We start from the raw sequence: 24282 nt of genomic DNA, 5'->3' as shown, positions 1-24282 counted from the left end.
ATATCTAATTCATATTTAATGATCGAGTGCATTTAGGTCTGTCTTCACCTCCCTCCCCCCGGCAGATCTGCCAACACTTTGGGGGAGTGCAGAGAGCCAAGAGCATTTCCTTTGTCATTTATTTATGCCGTTCGATCTCTTTCTCTATTACCTTTAGTGTTTGGTGTTATCACCTGCCTTTTCTCGGGCTTTCATAGCTGTAGATGTAGATTTGGTTCTGCTTCTGAGATGTGAGGCCGGTCACGAGTACGAAACTAGCAGGTACATTTTGTTCCCAGAGAGAGAGAGAGAGAGAGAGAGAAGGAGACAGAGGAGAATATATCAAAGCAGGACTTCTTCCCTGAATAAAATATGAGGAAAAATCTTAAGAATTAACAAAAGAGACAAGCTGACAGCCAGAAGAAAGAACATTCAGCAAGCTCAAATATTTGATATCAGTATCAGTTTTCAGGCATCTGCACTCATTTATTGTACTCTTTTTTTTGTTTTAAAAATTCAATATCTTAACTTTCTCTGTCAGATTGTTCCCATTATTGTGTTTTACCTCATCTAGCTGCGTCTTCCTCCTCCAGGCAGGCGCTCCTCTCCAGACGCCCAGCATCTGGTGTCTCTGGGCAGCCTGTTAGACGACCAGCACTGGCACGACGTCACGGTGGAGCATCACAGCACCCACCTCAACCTCACCGTGGACAAAAACACACTGTGGGTGCAGATTCCACCAAGATTCACCCACTGGGACCATGACCAGGTGTGTTTGTGTCAGTGTGCACACAGACATCATAAACACCCACATGGAGTCACAGTTGCTCAAGTTTTACAATATAAAATGTGGTTTTATGTGCGTGTTATGCTGAAGCTTGTCTCCGTGCAGATGAGTGTGGGAGCAGATCGGGCACTCGGCTCTTGGAGGTCAGTCGGGTCACACAGAAACTTTAAAGGCTGTTTGGAAAACCTTGTTTATAACGGCGTGAATCTGGTGGACCTCGCGAAACAGGAAGACCAGCGGGTCACTGTGAAGGTAAACCGGCTCACAGAGTGCAGATGAAATGTGTGTGTGTTGATTTCTGTTTACCACTGTGGATCCACAATCTGAGGGCTGGTATGGGGACGTAGATAATAACTCTTGGTTGGACATGAGATGACATGAGAACACAATGTGACCTGGGACATTTAGCACCTAACATACTACCAAGACAATTGACAGTGGTGGATGATTAGTAATACCACCAAACACTAGTATCCTGATATACTTAATGCACTGAAAGTAAAAGTTGGGCCCAGGTGAAAGAAATAGCCTACCAGAATTCCCTTTAAATCTATGAAATCTAACAAATAATTTGTTGATAATATTTAATATTGATAAAAGTGACTGAAGCTCTCAAATTAATTTTGAAGGGTGAAAAGCAAAATAATTCCCTCTGTGGTGAGGGAAGAGTGTATCCCCAAATTGTTCTTGAACTGGGCTGGCAGCCTGGCATCGTTTGTAGGGGAGACTGGGGTAAGTTGAGCCACCCCTTGTTGCTGGGAAACGGTAAAAAACTTTGATCATGTGACCAAATATTAAGGAGGAAGGCATCATCTCCTGTAGTCTGTGAAGGTAAGAACCACATGGGTAAAGTGGTTCAACATTTATTTCCAAAAAAACATTTTTCACTCTTGAAAGTGAATTTAGTCTATCATAAGTTTCATGAGAATTATGTTTAGACCAACATAGATCATTTTAAATTTGTTTTATACATTGTGGTATCTATGAGCTAGCTCAACTTACCCCGCTCCTATGCACAACTTACCCCATACACGGGGTAAGTTGTGCCACAAGACCACTTTTTTTGGACATGCTATATTATCGACACAGTTATGTTTACACTCATTCTGTTTGTTTGAAGGGATGCACAACATCCTGAAATACATGCAGATATATTAGTTAGTGACAAAACAATGATTGCCTTGATGTAGTGATCCTAAATATGAAAAATGGCTCGACTTACCCCAGTCTCCCCTATGTGGTGCCAGGCTGCGTCGCTGGTAGTTGTGGCGCTGAGGAAAATGGAAAAAGATCCAGTTTTCTATTTGAAAGCAAAGTCAACAAACCACCGGAAAATGTGTAGTCTGTTACCACACTGTACTTTGTTACCTCCCACTACCACCCCTTGTAAATGTCAAATCTTTGACTGCCTGACAGGTGTTCATTAAAATCATCCAGTTAACAGTTAAACCACGGCCCTTAAATCACGCTGCAAATTACTGCTTATTAAGCTGCCGGTAACCGTGGCAACATAACTTTGCTGCATCAAAAGCACCTGAACCGACCGTGTGTTTGGCTGACCGCAAGCAAACTGATGATGTCAGTGCAGAAACACGATAATACACTTTGAGGTGTCCTTGAACTATTGTTGCTTACACTGCAGATACTTCACTTATATTGTCAGTTATGTATCAGTCACTGTTATCTGCAAACTGTTGACCACGTTATGATCAGAAGATAATAAAAGCGTTAAGGCGAAAGACTGAGATAAGTTAAGTACACAATCTTCATCTCTGAAAGGTAAACATGTTATCTTAAAGTGCACTTATTAACATTTGAAGAAGTACAGTTACATCCTCCATCCATCCATCCATTTTCTTCCGCTTATCCGGGGCCGGGTCGCGGGGGCAGCTGCCTGAGCAGGGACACCCAGACTTCCCTCTCCCCGGATACTGCCTCCAGCTCTTCCGGGAGGACCCCAAGGCGTTCCCAGGCCAGCTGAGTGACATAGTCACACCAGCGTGTCCTGGGTCTTCCTCGGGGTCTCCTCCCGGAGGGACATGCCAGGAACACCTCCCGAGGGAGGCGTCCCGGGGGCATCCGAAACAGATGCCCGAGCCACCTCAGCTGGCTCCTCTCGATGTGGAGGAGCAGCGGCTCTACTCTGAGCTCCTCCCGGGTGACAGAGCTCTTCACCCTATCTCTAAGGGAGCGCCCTGCCACCCTGCGGAGGAAACTCATTTCGGCCGCTTGTATCCGGGATCTTATTCTTTCGGTCATGACCCAGAGTTCATGGCCATAGGTGAGGGTCGGAACGTAGATTGACTGGTAAATCGAGAGCTTCGCCTTTCGGCTCAGCTCTCTCTTCACCACGACAGACCGATACAAAGACCGCATTACTGCAGCCGCTGCACCGATCCGTCTGTCAATCTCACGCTCCGTCCTTCCCTCACTCGTGAACAAGACCCCAAGATACTTAAACTCCTCCACTTGAGGCAGGAACTCTCCTCCCACCTGGAGGGAGCAGGCCACCTTTTTCCGGTCGAGAACCATGGCCTCGGATTTGGAGGTGCTGATTCTCATCCCAGCCGCTTCACACTCGGCTGCAAACCGCCCCAGGGCATGCTGGAGGTCCCGGCCCGAAGGAGCCAACAAGACCACGTCATCCGCGAAAAGCATAGACGAGATCCATTGGCTCCCGAACCAGATCCCCTCCGGCCCGTGGCTGCGCCTAGAAATTCTGTCCATAAAAGTAATGAACAGAACCGGTGACAAAGGGCAGCCCTGCCGGAGTCCAACATGCACTGGGAACAGGTCTGACTTACTGCCGGCAATGCGAACCAGGCTCCTGCTCCGGCAGTACAGGGACCGCACAGCCCTTAACAGAGGGCCCCCGACCCCGTACTCCCGGAGCACCCCCCACAGTATGCCACGAGGGACACGGTCGAATGCCTTCTCCAAGTCCACAAAACACATGTGGACTGGTTGGGCAAACTCCCATGAACCCTCGAGCACCCTGCGGAGGGTATAGAGCTGGTCCAGTGTTCCACGGCCAGGACAAAAACCGCATTGTTCCTCCTGGATCCGAGGTTCGACTATCGGCCGAATTCTCCTCTCCAGTACCCTGGAATAGACTTTCCCGGGGAGGCTGAGGAGTGTGATCCCCCGATAGTTGGAGCACACCCTCCGGTCCCCCTTTTTAAATAGAGGGACCACCACCCCGGTCTGCCAGTCCAGAGGCACTGTCCCCGACTGCCACGCGATGCTGTAGAGACGTGTCAGCCAAGACAGCCCCACAACATCCAGAGACTTGAGGTACTCAGGGCGGACCTCATCCACCCCCGGTGCTTTGCCACTGAGGAGCTTACGGACTACCTCAGTGACTTCGGCTTGGGTGATGGATGGGTCAACCTCTGAGTCCCCAGCCTCTGCTTCCTCAATGGAAGGCGTGTCAGTGGGATTGAGGAGATCCTCGAAGTATTCCTTCCACCGCCCGACGATGTCCCCAGTCGAGGTCAACAGCTCCCCACCTCCACTGTAAACAGTGTTGGTGGAGGACTGTTTCCCCCTCCTGAGGCGCCGGATGGTTTGCCAGAATTTCTTCGAGGCCGACCGGTAGTCCTTCTCCATGGCCTCCCCGAACTCTTCCCAGACCCGAGTTTTTGCTTCCGAGACTGCCCGTGCTGCCGCACGCTTGGCCTGCCGGTACCCGTCAGCTGCCTCAGGAGTCCCCCGGGCCAGCCAGGCCCGGTAGGACTCCTTCTTCAGCTTGACGGCAACCCTTACTTCCGGGGTCCACCACCGGGTTCGGGGATTGCCGCCGCGACAGGCACCGGAGACCTTACGGCCACAGCTCCGGACAGCCGCGTCAACAATGGAGGTGGAGAACAGGGTCCATTCGGACTCTATGTCCCCAGCCTCCCTCGGGATCTGGTCAAAGCTCTCCCGGAGGTGGGAGTTAAAGATCTCCCTGGCAGAGGGTTCTGCCAAACGTTCCCAGCAGACCCTCACGATACGTTTGGGCCTGCCAGGTCTGTCCAGCTTCCTCCCCCGCCAGCGGATCCAACTCACCACCAGGTGGTGATCAGTTGACAGCTCAGCCCCTCTCTTCACCCGAGTGTCCAAGACATACGGCCGGAGGTCAGATGACACGACCACAAAGTCGATCATTGATCTCCGGCCTAGGGTGTCCTGGTGCCACGTGCACATATGGACACCCTTATGCTTGAACATGGTGTTAGTTATGGACAAACTGTGACTAGCACAGAAGTCCAGTAACAAAACACCACTCGGGTTCAGATCGGGGAGGCCGTTCCTCCCAATCACACCCCTCCAGGTAACACTGTCATCGCCCACGTGGGCGTTGAAGTCCCCCAGGAGAACGACGGAGTCCCCGGTTGGAGCACTCTCCAGTACCCCTCCCAGGGACTCCAAGAAGGCCGGGTACTCTGCACCGCTGTTCGGCCCATAAGCCGAGACAACGGTGAGAGCCCTATCCCCGACCCGAAGGCGCAGGGAAACGACCCTCTCGTTCACCGGGGAGAACTCCAACACATGGCGGCTGAGCTGGGGGGCTATAAGCAAGCCTACACCAGCTCGCCGCCTCTCGCCGCGGGCAACTCCAGAGTGGAAGAGAGTCCAGCCTCTCTCAAGGAGTTGGGTTCCAGAGCCCAGGCTGTGCGTGGAGGTGAGACCGACTATTTCTAGTCGGTACCGCTCAACCTCCCGCACCAGCTCAGGCTCTTTCCCCCCCAGTGAGGTGACATTCCATGTCCCCATGGCTAGAGTCACCATCCGGGGATCGGGCCGCCGGGGCCCCCGCCCACGACCGCCACCCATATCCCTCTGCACCGGCCCCTTCTGAACCCTCCCGCGAGTGGTGAGCCCACGGGAGGGCGGGCCCACGTTGCTCGTTCGGGCTGCGCCCGGCCGGGTCCCGTGGGCAGAGACCCGGCCACCAGGCGCTCGCCTGCGAGCCCCAACCCCGGGCCTGGCTCCAGGGTGGGGCCCCGGTGACGCCGATCCGGGCGACGTGCACGTCCTTGGTAGTATGACTTTCATCAGGGGCGAGTGAACCGATCTTAGTCTGACCCGTCACCTAGGACCTGTTTGCCTTGGGAGACCCTACCAGGGGCATTAAGCCCCGGACAACATAGCTCCTCGGATCATTCAGGTGCTCAAACCCCTCCACCACGATAAGGTGCCGGTTCAAGGAGGAGTTACATCCTCGTCAGTGTAAATGAGACGATGTGTGTGTGTGTGTGTGTGTGTGTGTGTGTGCGTGCGTGTGTGTGTGCGCGCGCCGCTGAATCTCTACGGCATTCTCCTCTTCAGTCTGAGTTACTGTATATCGCTTTAACTCCCCCGCAAAGAGCTTTTAGATTTGATCAGGTGTCTGTGTGCTGCATACTCCACTGAAAATAGAAACCCAGTAGGGAACCTGGGATGTAACATATCACTGTTGTTGCTCTGGCAGTGGACTTACTGTAATTACCACTTCTCAGAACAACGAGCCTGCCCGCAGAGACGTCCGACTGCTCCCGGTCCCTTAATCACAGTTTTATTTCCCGCTTTCTCTTCTTCACTGTTTTCCTGACTCTCAGCCCTCCTGCTCCCCCCCGAACTTCCTCTCTGACCTTAGAAAGCTGTTGGGTGACATTGCTGCCTTTAGTTTGCTCTGCCTTGTGCTTATTCTAAGCCGGGCTATTATCATTATGGTAATAAGCTCATGCTCTTTAAGGAGACTTGCTGATGAGATCTGTGTGCATCACGGCGCCGCCACACAGCCTCGGAAATGAATTCATATCCATTCATTATCGTGTTTTTCCTTCTTTTACTGGTTATCATCCCTCTCTCTCCACATCTCTTCCCCCTCCACCTATCTCAGGGTAACGTGACCTTTTCCTGCTCCGAGCCTGTTTTTGTCGCCATGACCTTCACCAGCCCCGAGAGCTTCCTCTGCCTGCCAGGGGTGACAGAGCCGTCATCAACGGGCGCGTCGGTGGGGCTTCAGTTTCGGACGTGGAACAAAGCGGGGCTGCTTCTGACCTTCGATCTCCCAAAGCACGGGGGGACGGTGTGGCTGTACCTGAGCAGAGCCAGGCTCCATTTACAGATCCACAAGTCTGGCAGGGCGCCGCTGGAGCTCAGCGCAGGTCAGTCTGACCCTGAACCCCCGAATTAGTTATAGAATATGTAACACTTCCACAGTGAAATGTCTTAAAACCACGAGACCTTTTGTTATATATTTTAAAAAGTTGTTCGCTCCTGTATTCTAAAAGTTTGCTCAAGGTAACGATGGGTTTCATTTGGTCCCCCGTCGCTCTAAATTCAGGGAGTCAGGCAGTGAGGAAGGATGTCGGCGAACAGGACAAAATGGAATTTGAATAAAACTTTAAACATTAGCTTGTATAATATTTCTGCCCGAGTCACGTTGGTAGAGCAGAGCTAAATTACTGAATCGGGATCAGTTTCAACAGTCAGACCGACCTCCGGCCTCGCCGCGACACAAGGCAATCACGGAGAATCGATAAATGAATGACTGAAATTCTAATCATAACATTCATGAAATTCAGATGAAGACAGTCGATATTTGTGAATCTTTGTCCTCAGGTTCTGCTCTGAACGACGGTCAGTGGCACTCTGTGGAGCTGATGTCCAGACGAGGGCATCTGACCGTCACCGTGGACGGAGACGAAGGCGCCTCCGCACACGCCAGTCCCTCGTTTCCTGTCACCACAGGAAGTCAGCTCTTCTTCGGAGGTCAAACAGATGAACGCATGCATAATCAGGCTTTTGTTCTTGGATTTGGCCGACTCATGTTGTTTCCTCTCCTGTTGCAGGTTGTCCTCCTGAAGACAGCAGCCCGGAGTGTTTGAACCCCTTCAGGGTTTTCCAGGGCTGCATGCGTCTGCTGGCTGTGGACGACCAACTGGTGGACTTGATCATGGTGCAGCAAAGGATGATGGGAAACTACAGTCACCTGCAGATCGACATGTGTGGCATCATTGACAGGTATATTTGTTTTTTAGCTTCAAGTAGGAAATGTTTCTATGTAATACTGAATATTCTGTGTTAGTAGACACTGTCAAGATTTATTTTCTCGCCACTCTTCCTTTGTAAACCCAGTTAATCTCCCTCTGAAGACTCTGTGGCTGGTTTCCTGTGAAATGGGGTTACATATGGATTATTAGACAGCGGTGGATTGGATACAGAGGGATTTATTTGGCTCAGCGTTCCCCAAAATGTTTCCCCGCTAAGAAAACCGTCCAGTTATTGTTTTGTCCGTCTGGCATCATATGAGGAGCGGCGTCTTTTCTCTCTCTGAGCTGAAATGTGGTTTTGGCTTTTCGTTGATTCCTCAGAAAGTGATTTATTTGCGAGAGGCAGCGGTAGCGCACTTTATGGACTATTACAGAGAGAATAAACTATCCAGGACACACACACACACACACACATTTAGACTGAGTTGGCTCTGTGCCTCACTGTGTGATTGAGTTTGGAAAAATCCTGAGATATTTTGTTCCAAGTCAGTGGACAGAGACTATTGGCAGGTTTGGAAATAAATTTCTTATTTGCCCGCTTCGCTTTCTGCCTCTGCCTTCTCAATTGTTGTTGCCAGACGATCATGATCACTATTATCATCTTGCTAACACTTTTTTTTTATTTCATCTGGACTCCAGTGCTCTTTTCAAAACTATTTCCAAATGTTAAATAAAACTTTGCTGTGAGTGAAGCAGGATTTAAAGTGTACATCCTGAAGTGCTGAGATTTAGTGTAAGCTGTGCTGCTGGTGCATTATAACAGCCTACCTGCCATAATATAATATATAATATGGAAATGTACATTTCTGCAAATCATGTACGCTCAATACATGGCATAAACTTTTTTTACAATTATGTATCATATAACCTTCAAATTACACATATATGTGTTTAGCTTTATAAAGCCTTGCGTGTCTTCTCATCCCCAGAGTTATAGTCCTGGTCAGAGCCGCCGTAAATCACCTCCATCCCTGTCTTTAAATGACTTGGTGCCAATTAGCTCCACAAGAGTCCATTAGTGAGCTGCAGTAGGGGGGGTTCTGCTGCCCCCCCTATAGTCCCTTCAAAATCTGGTGATTGGGTTCATTATAATTCTGTTCTTAAAGGTTTCTGTGCATCTGTTTTGGATGACAGTTGCTTGGTGGGCAATATTATATTATATTATATATAGGACATAAGATCTGTCAAACCTACAAAGACGCTGTTCATTAAAAAATCCACAGGAGTGCTGGACAGAATCAATAATCCGGACATCTCCATGTCATTAAACACCGGAGAAACCGCGGCCTCTAATATTCCTCGTTGCTCTTTCTGCGTTTAACTAAATGTCAGGTCGGGCTCCAGCGTCTCACCTGAACGCTGTGTTGTGTGTGAGCACTAACACGGGAACCTGACATCATTACAGCCCACTGGCGTGCGACGTACACATTATCCCTCCGAGCAGCTTTTTGTTTCAAGAAAATGTCAACTTGAAAAATCGATTTGCACCTCTCCAGGCCCCTCACCTCCAACCCTCGTCGTCATTCGCAGGAATAAGCGCTGCTCGGCTGCCCGTGCGCACAGCGAATCCATCAGCGCACTCGGAGAAAGAGACACATGTTTCTGCACGACATGCATATTTGCAGATAAGCGCGGCCACAATGGGCTGCCAGAGTGTATAATGCGTATATTTTAAAAGCACAAAGTAGTGGAGTCTATACAAAGTGCTGCACCTGCCTCCATCCCGGCTTACTTCCAGATAACAAGCGAAGCAAAGAAATTGCTGCTAAAAAGCAAGCGGTACCATGTGACGAGCCTGCTGAGTAAGGCTTTTTCTAACACCGACTAAAAGATTAAAAATACATGCTGCCTCGCCCCTCTCTCTTTCTCTTTTCGGTCTCCATGCAGTCACAATTCGCTGACCTCATTTCCCCCTCCGAATATGTTTACCCAGTCGTCGGCGAGCTCCATTCATCCCCACCGTCATCCCATTTGTCGCCCCCCCCCCCATCCCTTCGTCCCCTCCTTCGGTCCATCTCTCAACTTTAATTCCTCTCCCTCTCTCTCTCTTTCTACAGCATCTCCATCATTTTGTCTCTTTGTCCCTCTTCCCTCCTCCTCCCTTCCTTGTTTTGTTCGCCACCCCCCTGTTCGGTCCCGACGCCGAGTTAACAGCAGCGGAGTTTGCTCAGACGTGTTGGACGCCACGGAACCGTGAGGGAAAACCCGCGTGAAGTTTTTTTTGCGGGCAAAATCGTAACTCCGGGATTATTTTTTTCCAATCAGAAATAAAACAGCGGAGTTCCTACAAACACGCTGTTGATCAACGGGAAAGCAAATATTCCCCTGAGTGTGTGAGCATAGTTTACAGAGCTTTGTTCCACTCTGTGTTGTGATGAAAGTCTGGAGCCTCAGCTGTTTGTCGGTGCAGGAAAAGACACTTCACACACATGTAGCTACACATGTTCACGCAGAGGGAGTCACTGCTGTGCTCCGCTGCACCGTGACTGCTGCTGTGGAGGGAAAGAGGGAAGGAAAAACAAGAGGGGGAGTATTTTCTGATCTTCTCCTACTAGGCAAAGAATGATGTCATTTTTTATCACGTCGATCTGATTCTTCACAAATTGCTTGAACAGATAAAAACAACAATTATCCAAAAGTCTGTTGATGTGGTTTCGATGAGGATGGTGAAATAACACGCAGAGTTACTTTCGTCTGCGGCGACAGTAGAAGTGTTCGATGCGTATCATCAGGAAACCTTTCCTAAACGTTTACATAATTGTTCTACCTTTTTACATTTATATCTAAGGCCCTTACACTGTTGGAGGTTGTGTCTAATTTGTGCTCTTGTCATGCAATTCTTATGACTTTGGTTACCATTTGCAATCTTTAATATTTCGTGCTCTTTTCACAAACGTTTCTGGGATTTTCTGGGGTGTCTTTATCTCTGATTTACCCTCATTTATAAAAAAGGGCGACGGCCGAATCACTGCACCCTAGTGATGAAAAGAGAAATCCCCCAATCTTTTCCTCGACCTGAGCAGGTAGTTCTGTCACCTAAACCTAACCTCCCCAAGTCTGATAGTAAAAAATCAAATGGGACACAAACTTACTGTAATCCACATGGAAGTCATGTGTAAGATCCATTCAGTCAGTCTTTCCTTGAACCATATCACCTCATCAAACTTCTCCCAAAACCAATCTCACTCTGAACACCCCACAAAGTTTAACTCTGAGCAGTAAAGCGGCCCGATGTCATTGTCGAACTGTCCCTCAAAATGAATCATAATAATAAGCCTTTAACCGACCGTCATCCAGGCGCAGCTCCCGGACCAGCCGGTGTGTGATTTCCTTAACGTAATCCATGTTTCATGTTCGTACAAACTGCACTGAACTCCCCTCTGAAACTCGGGGCAAGGTCAAAGTGAGCGTTGGGTCTGAATGTTTGCTTTTCTTCTGTCTCTCAGGTGTTCTCTGAGTCACTGTGAACACGGAGGCAGCTGCAGTCAATCATGGAGCACTTTCCACTGTAACTGCTCCACCACCGGCTACAGCGGCGCCACCTGTCACAGCTGTAAGGGCCCGAAGCTTTGTTTGGTTGTTGTCGTTCTATACGTCACGCACGCAGCACGGGCTCTGTTTGCACATGTGCTTCCTCTCACAACACATCCTGCTGCTGTACAAGTTGAAGTCCCCGCAGACGTCGCGGCGGTGGAAGGTCAGGCTGAGATCAAACCTCTTTGTCGCAATCACACTTGTGCGAGGAGTTGAGAGAGAGTCGACACAAGGAAGGAGAGGGAGACTGAGAGGAGGAGGAGATGCAAGAGAGGAAGATGAAGAGGAATAAAAGCTTTTTATGTGGCTCTAATGTGAAAGAGACTTGCTAGAATTCAGATGTAGTGTTATTGTGTTGTTTTAAAGACCAAGCAAACTGTTCCCTTTGCAATCATCCACCGAAATGTCATTCAGGATGGATTCCCATCTTCAGAGACTGTTATCAGCCCAGCCAGCAGAATAAATGTTGGCAATGTCTTTTACTGCAGAGCGCGGATATGTTGAAACGTCGGCTTTTGATTTGTTGCAACTTTTCATTTCTTCCAGGGGTGCCACGAATCCCAGTATGATGATAAACCAGCATCTACGCTTCAATATGTACTTATTGTTTGCATATATTTTTGGTTTTGCAGTTAAATTTTGTGTGTTGTATGTTTCTCTCTGATTATAAATGGGCTACCATCTGTGAGCTGTCAGAATAAGTGCACTTTTAGTTTTTATCATACCAGTGGTTGAGGTTAAGAGGCATTTTTTCACACTTTCCTTATTTAAAAGTGTTTTTATTTGTATGTAATTTTGTGTTTTTGACATTATACTATACATCAGAAATGTAAAACTTTTTGGAAAAAGTGCACAGAGGATTGTTTCCACTCTCGCGTATGCATTAAATACAAAGCTACAACCAGCCGCCGGTAGATTAGCTTAGCATAAAGACTGGAGCAGAGCGATAACCCAGCTCGGTGTAAAGGAAACAAAATCCACCTAACCTCTAATTATCTTGTTACATCTTGTTTTTTTTAAATCGCTGGTTTCCCAAAGGGGTTATTTGCCAAACTATTCTGAACTCTGGAGCCATGACTTTTTTTTTTTTTTTGTTTCCGTGAGGTGTTTACTCATTCTTCTAAATGTTTTCCGGCGCGGCTGCAGTTTCGGAAAAAGCAATTTTAAAAGGTTGATAGCAGAATGTTGCAAACTGCATTACAGGTTTCCTGTGATAATGTTTGATTATTTATTTTGTATAGTAGCTACTTTGTATGATAAGTGTTGCGAGGGAGCTTCAGTTTAAAACCAATTACGATGATGATGATGATGATGGTGATGGTGATGATGAAGGTGTGTCTCCTCTTTCTCTCCTCAGCGATATACGAGCAGTCCTGTGAGGCGTACAAACACAAAGGCAACACATCGGGGTATTATTATATTGATGTGGACGGCAGCGGGCCCATCAGACCTCAGCTGATATACTGCGACATGACAGGTAGCCGACACACACATCAAACACACACACACCCCACACACACACACATCAAACACACATCAAACACACACCACGCGGGCCCACTCGTGTCCACTCTCGCTCTTTCATCCTGCCTCTGTTTCTCATGTGTGAAGAATCTCAACGCTGGATTTTCCAACACAATCACATACAAATACAAGATATAAAAATAGATCATCTTCTGTGTTTTGTGCTTTTCTTCTCTCTCTCTCTCTCCATAAGAGGACAAAACCTGGATGGTGATCCAGCACAATAACACGGAGCTGACCAGAGTCCAGCCGTCGCCGGGGAGGAATCAGCACTCGGCTCACTTTGAGTACAGTTCTGAGGAGGAGCAGCTGGCGGCCATCATCACCCAGTCGGAGCACTGCGAGCAGGAGCTGACCTACCACTGCAGGAAGTCACGCCTCCTCAACACGCCGGGTGAGGCTTGTTGGTATTCCGTGACACCAACGTAGAGATTATTTAAAACAGATGGTTCTATGAGCAGGAGCCGGATGGACGATGATCACAGTGAAGGCCTGCCGCTGCCTGGTCCGTGTCACTGTGTGTGTGATCTCAATGTGACCAGTCGTCTGAGTTTACACTTGATGTTATGTTCACTCCTAACGAGGGATTACGACTCAGCTTTGAGAACAGATGTATAATGTATCCGGTTTACTTTCCATAATCATCTTTTGTCCTACAGAAAAGTTCCTTGTAGTGGCTTTACAGTTGAGAAAAGCTCCCACTGTAAGTCAATCAAATGTTCAGGGAAGTGAGAGGAACGAGTGTATCTGTGTGTTGCAGACGGCCCTCCTCTCAGCTGGTGGGTTGGGGGTCCAGGTGGAGGACAGGTGCAGACGCATTGGGCCGGGGCTCCACCAGGAAGCCAGCGGTGCGCCTGCGGCCTGCAGGAGAGCTGTGTGGACCCCAAACACCACTGCAACTGTGACGCAGACCGCACTGAGTGGTACTGTGTGTTTACTCCAGAGTTAAACTGCGTCGTCTTCCTGTTTTTTTTTTTTGTCTTTTACTGCAGCTGATGGAAAACTACTCAATCTCATTTGGCTTTTTTTGTCTGCGTCTTCCTTTCACTTCCCTCCAGGGCAAACGACTCGGGCCTGCTGACCCATAAGGAGACCCTCCCTGTCAGGTCTCTGGTGCTGGGTGACGTCCATAGACCCGGTTCAGAAAGCGCGTACAAAGTGGGGCATCTGCGTTGCCACGGAGACAGTAAGTCGGGGTCCAGAGCCCTTAATGTCGCGTTGCACGTGTCAGTACAACACAGACAAATTGTAGTTGTAAAAGCTGAATTTTAAACGAATAACTTTGACTGTATTTGCAGAAAACGTCTGGAACGCTGCGTTTTTTGACAAGGAGACGTCTTACCTCCACTTTCCCACATTCCACGGAGAGCTGAGCGCCGACATCTCCTTCCTGTTTAAAACCACCTCGTCCTCCGGGGTCTTCCTGGAAAACCTGGGCATCAAAGACTTCATTCGGATCGAACTCAGCTGTGAGTGAAAGCGCTCAGGTTAGACGTCTAATCCAGACTTCAGTAGGATGTGGGTGCTACCTAAGGATCATCCTCGGAGTTAAAGTTTCTTCCGGATTGAACTCAGCTGGAGGTGACGCTTCTCTCTGGGACTTCCACCTCAGACCTCCTCAAGCCTTAAAAAAACTTCTCCCACATCACTTCCATTTAGTTTACCTCTTGTGGGAAATCATTACAGTGGTATTGGATTACATTTCCAACCAGTTAAGCAGTTGGCCAAGTGGTGCTTTTTTTAAATATATGTGAAATTGAACCTAAACAAAAGTTGCAGGACCTTCTTTGCTAGCGTGTATTCTGGCGACTGGGTTGAAATCGCTTCACATTCATCCCTCACACAGATGGATGAAACTGTTTCAGGGAGTGATGGCTCAGTAAAGTGGAATAAAACAAGCAGATTATTCCAGACAGCAGAAGGTTTGAGAGGATAAAAGGTACTTTATACTCTGGAAATCAATGAGTAAACCAGCAGGTTCAGTGCATTTGCAACAAGGCGGCGTGTTTCCGCAATGTTGGCACTGTTGTTGTGTGTTTGTTGAAAACACCTGGCCTGTCAAACGAGTGAGGAAAAGACTGTAGGGAGATACAGGAAACAAGATGAATAGATTTATTGATTGCGTACAGTTAACCTTGATTTCCTTCCTTCCCTCACACAGCTTCCACCGAGGTCCTCTTCTCCTTTGACGTGGGTAACGGTCCGCTGGAGGTTCGTGTCGAGGCCGGCTCCCCGCTGAACGACGACAGGTGGCATCGCATCCGAGCCGAGCGGAACGTTAAAGAAGCCTCGCTTCGCCTCGATGAGCTCCCCGCTGCCACGCAGGAGGCTCCAGCTGACGGGCACATCCACCTGCAGCTTAACAGCCAGTTATTTATAGGTGTGTGTGTGTGCGTGTGTGTGTGGCTGTGATATATGACTGCGGCTCAACAAAACAGCCCAGACTCCCTTAAAAAATGATGGTATTTTGTGGATTGTTGAGTTAGAGGAACATTCTGTAAACTTCAGAAAATGATGTCTGCAATAAATTCTTAATTATGTGTACTCTCTTGTAATTTCAGCATATATAATACACTATATTAAGTTAAAAATAGAGGTGAGGCTGTGTGAGTTTGTTGCAGAAGTGGTGCGTTCGCTTCACTGTGACTAGATAAAATAAACGCTTTGGTGACAGCAGAACATCAGCACAGATGATCTTAAAGTATTTCTTTCATTTCCAATTAACTTCCTTCCTGCATCGCTTTAATATTTCACGCTGTGCAGTTGTAACGCGACTTTTGGCACTTTTATCTCAGAAAATAGGCATTTAATCATCCCAGTCTTCAGCTTTCTCCACCGCTCGCTCACTCTCTAAATTTGAACAACAACTACAAGCTAATATCTGTATCGGCGTTGTGTACTGATGTGTACAGATGACGGCATGTTTCACAGATTGCATTTACACCTTCCTTAGACGGATCCAATTACATCATCATCATCATCATCATCAACAAGCATTGCACCTTGTTTTAACATGTATTTTTCCTTTTTTTTAATCAAATATTAATACCAGCTGTCAGTGAAGTGTCGGTGTCAGCAGCTGTCAGGCTTTTTCTCTTTATAGACTTCTTGAATTGTTGCACTACTCTCTGTCTTTGCCTTCATCTTGCCTTCCTTCTCTTTCTCCATCGGTATGACCAGCAAAAACAATTTCATCGACCCCTCGCGGTCGAGGCTGGTGGTTTAACATCTCTGTGTCCTCTACTTCTTCTGAAAAATATCAGATAGTGACAGAAACTAAACCCTTTTGCAAAACTCATCACCCTTCCCAGCTCATCCTGCACAGTGCCGTCTCCTGTTATTGATCCACGTTGAAAGTGACAATAAATCCACCTTTAACAATCCTTGTTCCTAAAGCCCAACAATGTGTGGTACACAGCCGGACTTTGTGGAAGTAATTCCTTTATAAACACTCAATAGACTGACAGAAAATCCTCACAAATTGATAGAAAATACCTTCAGCTGATGCAGTGAAAAGTTCTGTTTTTAGTTGAAATTCCTTCCAGTAACCTTGGTACCGTTTTTGGACCCAGTCCATTAGTTCAGGAAGTCCTGACAGCTCCAGATGAAACTCTGGACCCCGATATGAACCTCATCATCCTCGCAGTCTTGGAAAGCTGTTTATCTCATCACGAGAGTCTCGAGTTTGCCAAGTTTGGCTCTCTGAGACAATTATAATGTTGCAGAGCCTGAACTCTGAGGGCAGCTGAAGGTCGTAATTCGAGGAAGTCGGAAAACAATAACTTTTTGAGTTAAGATTCTGCCCGAAAAAAAGGGAGAAAATGTTTTCCTGTAACAGTCAGCGAGTGCAGCAGGACGAGCAGACTGTCACTTAGATTGACAGCTCGCCAAATTTCCGCAAGTCAACGATCAGCAAGTGCTCGGCTGACAAACAGAAAAGCCAACTGCATGAATATTTCACCTGCCAGTTTGTGTTTCAGCGTGTTTCATCACCTCGTCATTTTAAAACACCGGTATGAGGACTGCGACAAATCCTCTGGAGACGCAGAGTGTTTTCAGCGATTAGAATCATAATCAGGTATCAGTCAGCGTCACCTCCACGTTTGATCACAGAGATGGTGTGATTTGCTTTTCATTCATCTCTGCATGTTGTGAATAGACTCTGCATTTGTTTTTGCTGGAGTTGTCCAATTTAAATCTATGCTTTCAAAAGTCGTCTGCGTTAATGACAAAAAAATGATAGGTATTGCATGTGTAGCCTTCGACAGGGATATGAGACAAGACGTCTTCCTGCCTGCTGAAGTTGATCCTCTGTGTGTCTGCAGGAGGCACGGCGTCCAGGCAGAAGGGCTTTCGGGGTTGTATTCGCTCTCTGCAGCTGAACGGTGTCACGCTGGACCTGGAGGAGAGAGCGAAGATCACCCCCGGGGTTCAGGCCGGATGTCCGGGTCACTGCAGCAGCTACGGTTCCCTCTGCCAGAACCAGGGTCGATGCGTGGAGAGACCCGACAGCTTTTCCTGCAACTGCAGCCCATCTGCTTACACTGGAGCCTTCTGCGACAGAGGTACGCAGGCTTTGTCATCTGGTTCAGATGTTGTATGCTGTATAATGTTGTAGCTATGAGTCAAATTGTTCTTACATTTCAGCACCTAGATCCCAAAAACCTGCACAGGTAACGATCAAGTTTCAACACTGAGCTGGTGTGATGTGCAGGTACCAAATCGAAGATACTAGTGTTTTAAACCCTTAAAGGGATATTCCAGCGTAAGTTTAATCCATGGTCTAACACACCGTGACACCGAGTAAGCACCCCCCCCCCAGAGAGATCGAGTTTTCCAACCGCTAGCTTATGTAGTTTTAGCAACCTCAGAAAAGACCGCATGATAACAATACACTGCAGTCTATGCCTCCACTAAGGAACCACCATCAAAAAGCCACTCATAGCCACAAATAATGCTCAGAACAGCACCAAACTTCAGCAACAGTACAAATAGGGTCCAAGCACATAGTTCGAGGCATCAAACATCTGCTAGCTTTGCCAGATTTTTATTGAAAAGACAACACAGCTCACCACTCTCCTGCAGCAGCTTGCTCTCGTGGGGAAGCCCTGACGAGTCAATTACCGAGTGCAGTTGAGTTCCGCAGCTCAAGGATGAAAATGTCTGATTTTTACTCCATGGAAATGCAATCAAAGTTCATATGTGTCTTGCCTACCAGTTTATAACAGTTATTATCGAGAGCGGACAGGGAAAAGAACGGAATTGAGCATTTCTAACCGCACTCGGTAATCGACTCGTCAGGGCTTCCCTACAATGAGCAAGCTGCTGCAGGAGAGTGGTGAGCTGTGTTCTCTTTTCAATAGAAATCTGGCAAAGCTAGCAGATGTTTGATAAAACTTTGCTAAAACTACATAAGCTAGCGGTCGAAAAACTTGATCTCTCGAGGGGGGGCCTAACTCGGTGTCACGGTGTGTTAGACCATGAATTAAACTTACACCAGAATATCCCTTTAACTCCCAAACTGTAAGAAGCTATTTTCAGCTGAGGTAAGCAGCATGAGTTTGCGATTAGTATTATCGAGGTTTAGGAGGTTAAGCTGGTGCAGTGCCATGCAAAAATAATTTACAGAGGGAGTATCAGAGGTTAAATAATCAGTCCGCAGTCAAATGCACAACTGAACCACAAGCTTTCAGCCAGCTGCTGACCCACAACATGGCCGCCTGAATATGTGTTCGAGTGCAGCACCTGAAAGTGGTCTATAAATAAAACACACACACACACTTAGATCCCAAACACTAACACACTAAAGCCTTGGAGCTACACAAACACACACGTACAGTAGCCTTACAGTCGTTATCACAATAAACAGAGCTGCTAATCATCCTGATCGTGTGGGAAATGTGATTTATATCTTAAAGACATTTATAGTATATAGTCATTTATCTTGTTTCATTCTACGTCTGACATTTAGTCGCCTGAATGTGCCCAGATCTTTCTTATTCGTGTTGTTACGGTCTGAACAATCACTGAAAATGTTTTAGTAAACACGGAGGTCAATATGCTACAATTAAGTGTCCGAAAACAACTGAGAGTTTCCCGAATTGTATCGTGGAATCGTCCCAGTCTCATAAAGTCGTCTTGAGAGCACACACCTCGACTTACTCCCGACTCTTACTCACAGGAACATTGGATCGTCACATCAGCACACTAACACCGCCCCGCGTGTATTTTATAATTAACAACCCAACCTGAGTTTTATCCATGACGGAAATCACAACTCCGACACACAGCAGTGATATAATTAGCAGCCATATTTTTTTTTTATTGTTCTTTTCAGCTGTCAGACGCTTTTTTTTTTTTTTTTTTCTGCGCCGGCTTCTTCTCCTGCTCACTAATTAGGCGTTGTCGCTGCAGCTGAGGCGCTGTTACAGTCCAGTCCCCTACAGGATTAGTTGCTACTTAGATGCAGTGTGGAGACATAGAATATGCTATTACCAATATATATTCACATTTAAATGCAAATCATCCTGTCATGTGAGCTGTTAAGTGGGTGTACGCGCGAGGATGAAAAAAAAAGTTTTTTTATAACAAGCAAGAAGCTGTAAGGCGAGAAACTTTCCCGTCAGTCTTTTAGCAGCCAAATTTAAAATCCATTCATCACGTCTCCCCTCGCTGCAGAGGTTTCAGCCAGCTTCAAGCCGGGAACATCCATCAGCTACACCTTCGAGGAGCCGAACAGGAGCAGCAGCGCCCTGCCTGACACGACCCTGAGAGCAGAGAACATCTCCCTGAGCTTCAGGACCAGCCAGAGTCCCGCTCTGCTCCTCTATGTGGGCTCGCACCGCAGGGAGTACCTGGCTCTGCTGCTCAACAAGCACGGTGAGCATCGGGTCCTGCCAGTGTGTGTGTGTGTGTGTGTGTGTGTGTCATAATGGCACAATCTGGTCCTCGAGATCCCTTTTCTCTATGAGGGCCACAAATGTGCAAGATACCGTCATGAAACTTGAAAGGTGTGAGCTGAGATCAAAGATGTAAGCCACATTCGAAGATGGGCGTCATCAGAGTAAAGAGTGCTGGAAGTAGGAAAGGGCTCGCTACATTTCCCCCAGGTCACAGTTTCGATCATTCCCGTCCACTCACACGTTGCTGGTGTTGTTTCCACCTTGCCTTACTGTCTCTGAACAGATGTTGTCAGAGTAAAAGCATTGCAGCCGTGCAGGATGATGTCCAGAAGCTCAAAATGAAGGCTGAGTTTGAAGATGGGTGTGGCCTCATGTAATGATGTAACAATGACTACCGAGCAGTGATTGGTCAGACGTCGGACATGTGGACAGGCGTGGCAGTGGGTGTCTGTTGTCTCCAGTTTGTTGCATCATCACAACGTTTATCTTTTCTCTCCCCTGAACGAAGGAAGCTTTTCTTTTTCTATTGTACCCAGTGATGGAATGTAACTAAGTACATTTACTCATATATTTTACTCAAGTACAGTATTCAGGTACTTGTAGTTTACATGAGTATTTCATTCATTTGATAACTTTAGTTACTAGTGACTTCGGAGACGACATGCTGCATCAGAGCCAAAGTAACGTATTTATAAACGTATTCATTTTATTCGCAATCAATCGACATACGGTGTGTACAGACATGTCAGTATATGTGTAACTCACTTTTGCTACACACAAAACATGCAGCACATTTAATATTAGATCCTTTCAACTTTTATTCAGGTATTCTGGGTGACTCTCATATCTTTACTTTTACGCACGTGTGACTTTTGGTAGCTGATTCTACTCCACAAACAGACTCCACAGCTTTTATAACCTTGTTATTCCTGCTGTCAGCTTCACTGTATTCCCCTGTTACATTATGGAATCCATAATGTGCACGGTGCTGTCACATTCAGGGTTTTGTCTCCCACAATTCAATGTGTTAGAGGGTCCATAGATCCACGTTTTAATCGGAGCCTCTCTAAAACAGTTCCAATAAAAACCGAACATTACGACCTCCATGAAGTGAAGATTTACCGCAGGACTGTTTCATTAGAGTGCACTCGTTTGAGCTCACCGTGCCTAATAAAGTGAGAGCGAGTGTGTAGATATAATTACTAATTAAATGAAACAAGCTAACGGCTTTTTATTCAGCGCCTTATTAAAATAACAGGTTTAATTGCATTTTCGGAGCAGGTAGAGATATTTTCACTGCATGTTTTCATCGGTTTCGTCCGCGATCAGACGCCTCTTGATCAACAACGTCCTCTTCGCTGAAAGCAAACCTCCTCTCATCCTTCACCTCTTCTTCTCCTTGACTCTTCCAGCTCTCCTTATCATTCCTTTTCATCTGGTCCTCTCCTCTCCTCCGCTGTTACACACTTCACTGTTTGAACAACCTCTAATGGGTTCAGTCAGAAGAAGAGCAAGCGGGGTCATTTTTGGATTGGAATAAAAAGGGACGACGAATTCCACCGACATTAGCGGTAAATAGACTGTGAATAGGCCGCTGTAATAACCCGGACTGCAGGGTTAACCAGGATGATGATGATGAGGATGATGAGGTGGTCGGCAGTTCATCAGAAACTCAGGAGCAGATTTGTTTTTGGGGGATAAAACTTAGAGCATCTCGGTCGATGCTCTGAGAGAAGCTGTAACCTTCACATTTTAAGCAAACAAATTGTGCACTTTGGACTGATTTGGTCATTTCTTTCGTGTTTTTGAAGCCTTCCTTTTCAAGCATCATGAAAAGAACAGAAGATGTAAAATCCCCCCTCAACCCATTTTGACATAACGTTCAAATCACCCAAGAGGATTAAAGATCTGTGAACCCGAGCTGCTATAAACACGTTCTCTTGTGTTTAAGACTCGTTTTTCTCGTTAAAGTAAAAAGGCTTCGGCGGGAAAACGAGGACAGGTGAAACTCTTGACGTTGCGCCATCATCAGCTTCTCACCAGCCCGCGAGCTTGTTGAGACTGTCGGCTGTCTTGTGACCTCTTCATCGCGGTCGTTACCGTGTGAGGATGCTGCCAGACGCTGACTCTCTCCTCTAATAAGTATAAGTGGTAAAAAAAAAAATAGAAAAGCAGGCGTAAAGTGTTAAAGAATAATTAGCTGGTTGGAAAAAAATGATTCATGTATGATGTAAAAGTTTAATCTCTGGTTCTGCTCTCACGTCCTGCCTCTTCTGTACACATTGAACGTCTCCTATCCAATCACACTGTGGCCTGACCAGGAATACGTGCATTTACAATTATCATCCAAGATATGCTCGTATGAATAAGTCAAAATATTTCACTACGCACTGGTTATTATGCATTAGCGCTGTAGAATGGAAAAATGTACGTTTTCCCGTGTGTCTCATCGCCCACACAGACATGACGGGGTTTTCATGTAAGTGGAATAAAACGTTATCCGGCCGAGGCGTCGTGATAATCATACAGATTAACTTGATTCTGAGGGCCGTCACTGGCAGCACTTTGGCACAATACTGAATACTTTCCCGGCTTGTTCTTCGGCTGCTGTTGCTCTGGAACATTCAGTTCCCTCCTGATGCACGCTGATACTCTCTGAAATAAAACATCTCTGTTGAAAAGCAGATGATGGGTGAGAGGGCGGCTGCAGCAAACTTTAGCACTTCTTCTTCTTCTTCTTCTTCTTCTTCTTCTTTGTTATAAAGTGGGTGGCTTTTATGCAACTGAAATGTTCACTGGAGAAGTTAAAATCTTGAATATTCAAAGTGTTAAATTAAAGCAAAGAAGTTTAAGTACCTCGGGGTCTCGTTCACGAGCGGAGGGAGAATGGAGCGCGAGATGGACAGCTATTGTGGGCGAAGCTTTTCGATTCATCAGTCTATGTTCCGACCCTCACCTTCGGTTATGAGTTTCGAGTAGCGACTTAAAGAAGAGCACTGTGGATACACGCGGCTGAGATAAGTTTCCTGGAGCTGGAAGTAGAGCCACTGCTCCTCCGTGTCGAGAGGACCCAGCTGTGGTTGTTCAGGCATCAGTTTTATGGGCACGGCCGACTGGAAGGAGACCCCCGGGGCAGAACCAGAACTAGCTGGAGGGATTTTATACCTCATCTGGTGTTGGAACGTTTTAGGATTCCCCAGAAGGAAGCTGGAGGAACCCTAATTTCTTCTGTCAGTCTCCAGAAAGTTATCGATATCTCGCCATGTCAGAGAAAGTCAGAAAGAATCCCTGCATCTGCCCTTTAATCGAAACTGCACCAACAGTTAATGGGGTCTGTTTAAGGGCCGAGACTCATCATCCATCTAAGTTTCCAGGAAATCTGTTGGTAGTTTTTCTGTCATCCTGCTGTCAAACCAATAAACATACAGACAGACACGGGTGAAAAACATGACCTCCTCAGTTTATTTGTTTATTGGAAGGGAACAAACCAGTGTTGTGTTTTGTCGATCTCCACACAGACAAGCTGGAGGTGAGGTACCGACTGGACAGCACCAAAGATGCCGAGGTCCTGAGAAGCAAAGTGAGGAACCTCGCCAACGGACAGCTTCACGCCGTCACCATCAGCCGACTGGCAGACGCTGTCTCTGTGCAGGTAACACACACACACACACACACACACACACACAATAGTCTGAAATATACCTTCCAGTCAGTTCTAAGCCCCGAGTCACGCTGGTTTTCTCAACATCCTCTCTGTCAGTCGACTTCAGTGAGGAGCTGATAATAAAGGCTGAGCTGTGGTGAAACATGCTGGCGGCTGCTCAGAAACCTCTGAGAAGTGATTTTATTTCTCAAAACTTCAGAAGACTTTCTCTGCTAGATTTGAGTTCTCCTCCATCCCCCTCCATAAAATGCTCAATTGGTTTCTCAGGCTCAGATCAACGTACAAAGTTTCCGCAATCACGAGGAAAATCACAAAACCAAAAGGCGTCCCGTTGTGTAATCGGTGTCTACGCTTTTGATTTATTTACTTTCCTTTTGATGTCGCTGCGTACTTTCTCTTCAGATCTGATCAACTAAACTGAAACTTTACATTTTTTTTTTTTATTCTCAGATTGACCAGAACGCCAGAGAGGACTTCAACGTGACGTCTGATGTAGAATTCAATGCCATCAGGTCGCTGGTTCTCGGCAGAGTGCACAGTAAGTGAGGCGGCCGCAGCGATCCAGACGATGCCTTTGAGGCGGCAGAGCACTCAGACACAGACTCATTTCAAAAGATACTCTGCCATACCAGACAGTGAGGTACTGGAAAGTGTTGTCTGGAGGATTAAGCGAGTGAAGATCAAACATAGACTGAATATTCATACCTGGTGCCCTCGGCACTCGGATCAGAAGGGATTCAGATAGTTAGTTTTTGGCAGAGTGCAGTCGGACTACCGAGGGTAATTAACTTTCTATTTACCTTCCAAATAAGCATTTTTCAGCTTGATTGTGGTGTAAAGTCTGCTGTTGTTACTTAAGTATAATCAACA

General features: G+C 47.0%; 1 protein-coding gene across 2 annotated transcripts in view; it reads left to right on the top strand.

Annotated features, from left to right (window-relative positions):
* LOC115597193 (contactin-associated protein-like 4) overlaps nucleotides 1-24282 on the top strand; it is a 77483-nt gene that overhangs the window by 43154 nt on the left and 10047 nt on the right. For both annotated transcript variants that reach the window (XM_030442947.1, XM_030442948.1), the window contains 16 exons: nucleotides 573-748; nucleotides 872-1018; nucleotides 6633-6900; nucleotides 7358-7507; nucleotides 7588-7759; nucleotides 11235-11341; nucleotides 12680-12799; nucleotides 13040-13240; nucleotides 13607-13769; nucleotides 13905-14032; nucleotides 14145-14315; nucleotides 15008-15226; nucleotides 17172-17411; nucleotides 19525-19725; nucleotides 23267-23400; nucleotides 23863-23950. In XM_030442947.1, coding sequence (XP_030298807.1) covers nucleotides 573-748; nucleotides 872-1018; nucleotides 6633-6900; nucleotides 7358-7507; nucleotides 7588-7759; nucleotides 11235-11341; nucleotides 12680-12799; nucleotides 13040-13240; nucleotides 13607-13769; nucleotides 13905-14032; nucleotides 14145-14315; nucleotides 15008-15226; nucleotides 17172-17411; nucleotides 19525-19725; nucleotides 23267-23400; nucleotides 23863-23950 — 2685 coding nt within the window. The remainder of the gene's footprint in view (nucleotides 1-572; nucleotides 749-871; nucleotides 1019-6632; nucleotides 6901-7357; nucleotides 7508-7587; nucleotides 7760-11234; nucleotides 11342-12679; nucleotides 12800-13039; nucleotides 13241-13606; nucleotides 13770-13904; nucleotides 14033-14144; nucleotides 14316-15007; nucleotides 15227-17171; nucleotides 17412-19524; nucleotides 19726-23266; nucleotides 23401-23862; nucleotides 23951-24282) is intronic.

Source organism: Sparus aurata, chromosome 15, assembly GCF_900880675.1.
Source record: "Sparus aurata chromosome 15, fSpaAur1.1, whole genome shotgun sequence".
Classification (NCBI taxonomy): Eukaryota; Metazoa; Chordata; class Actinopteri; order Spariformes; family Sparidae; genus Sparus; species Sparus aurata.
The sequence above is the reverse complement of the archived record's forward strand: the minus strand, read 5'-3'. Positions and strand labels throughout refer to the sequence as shown.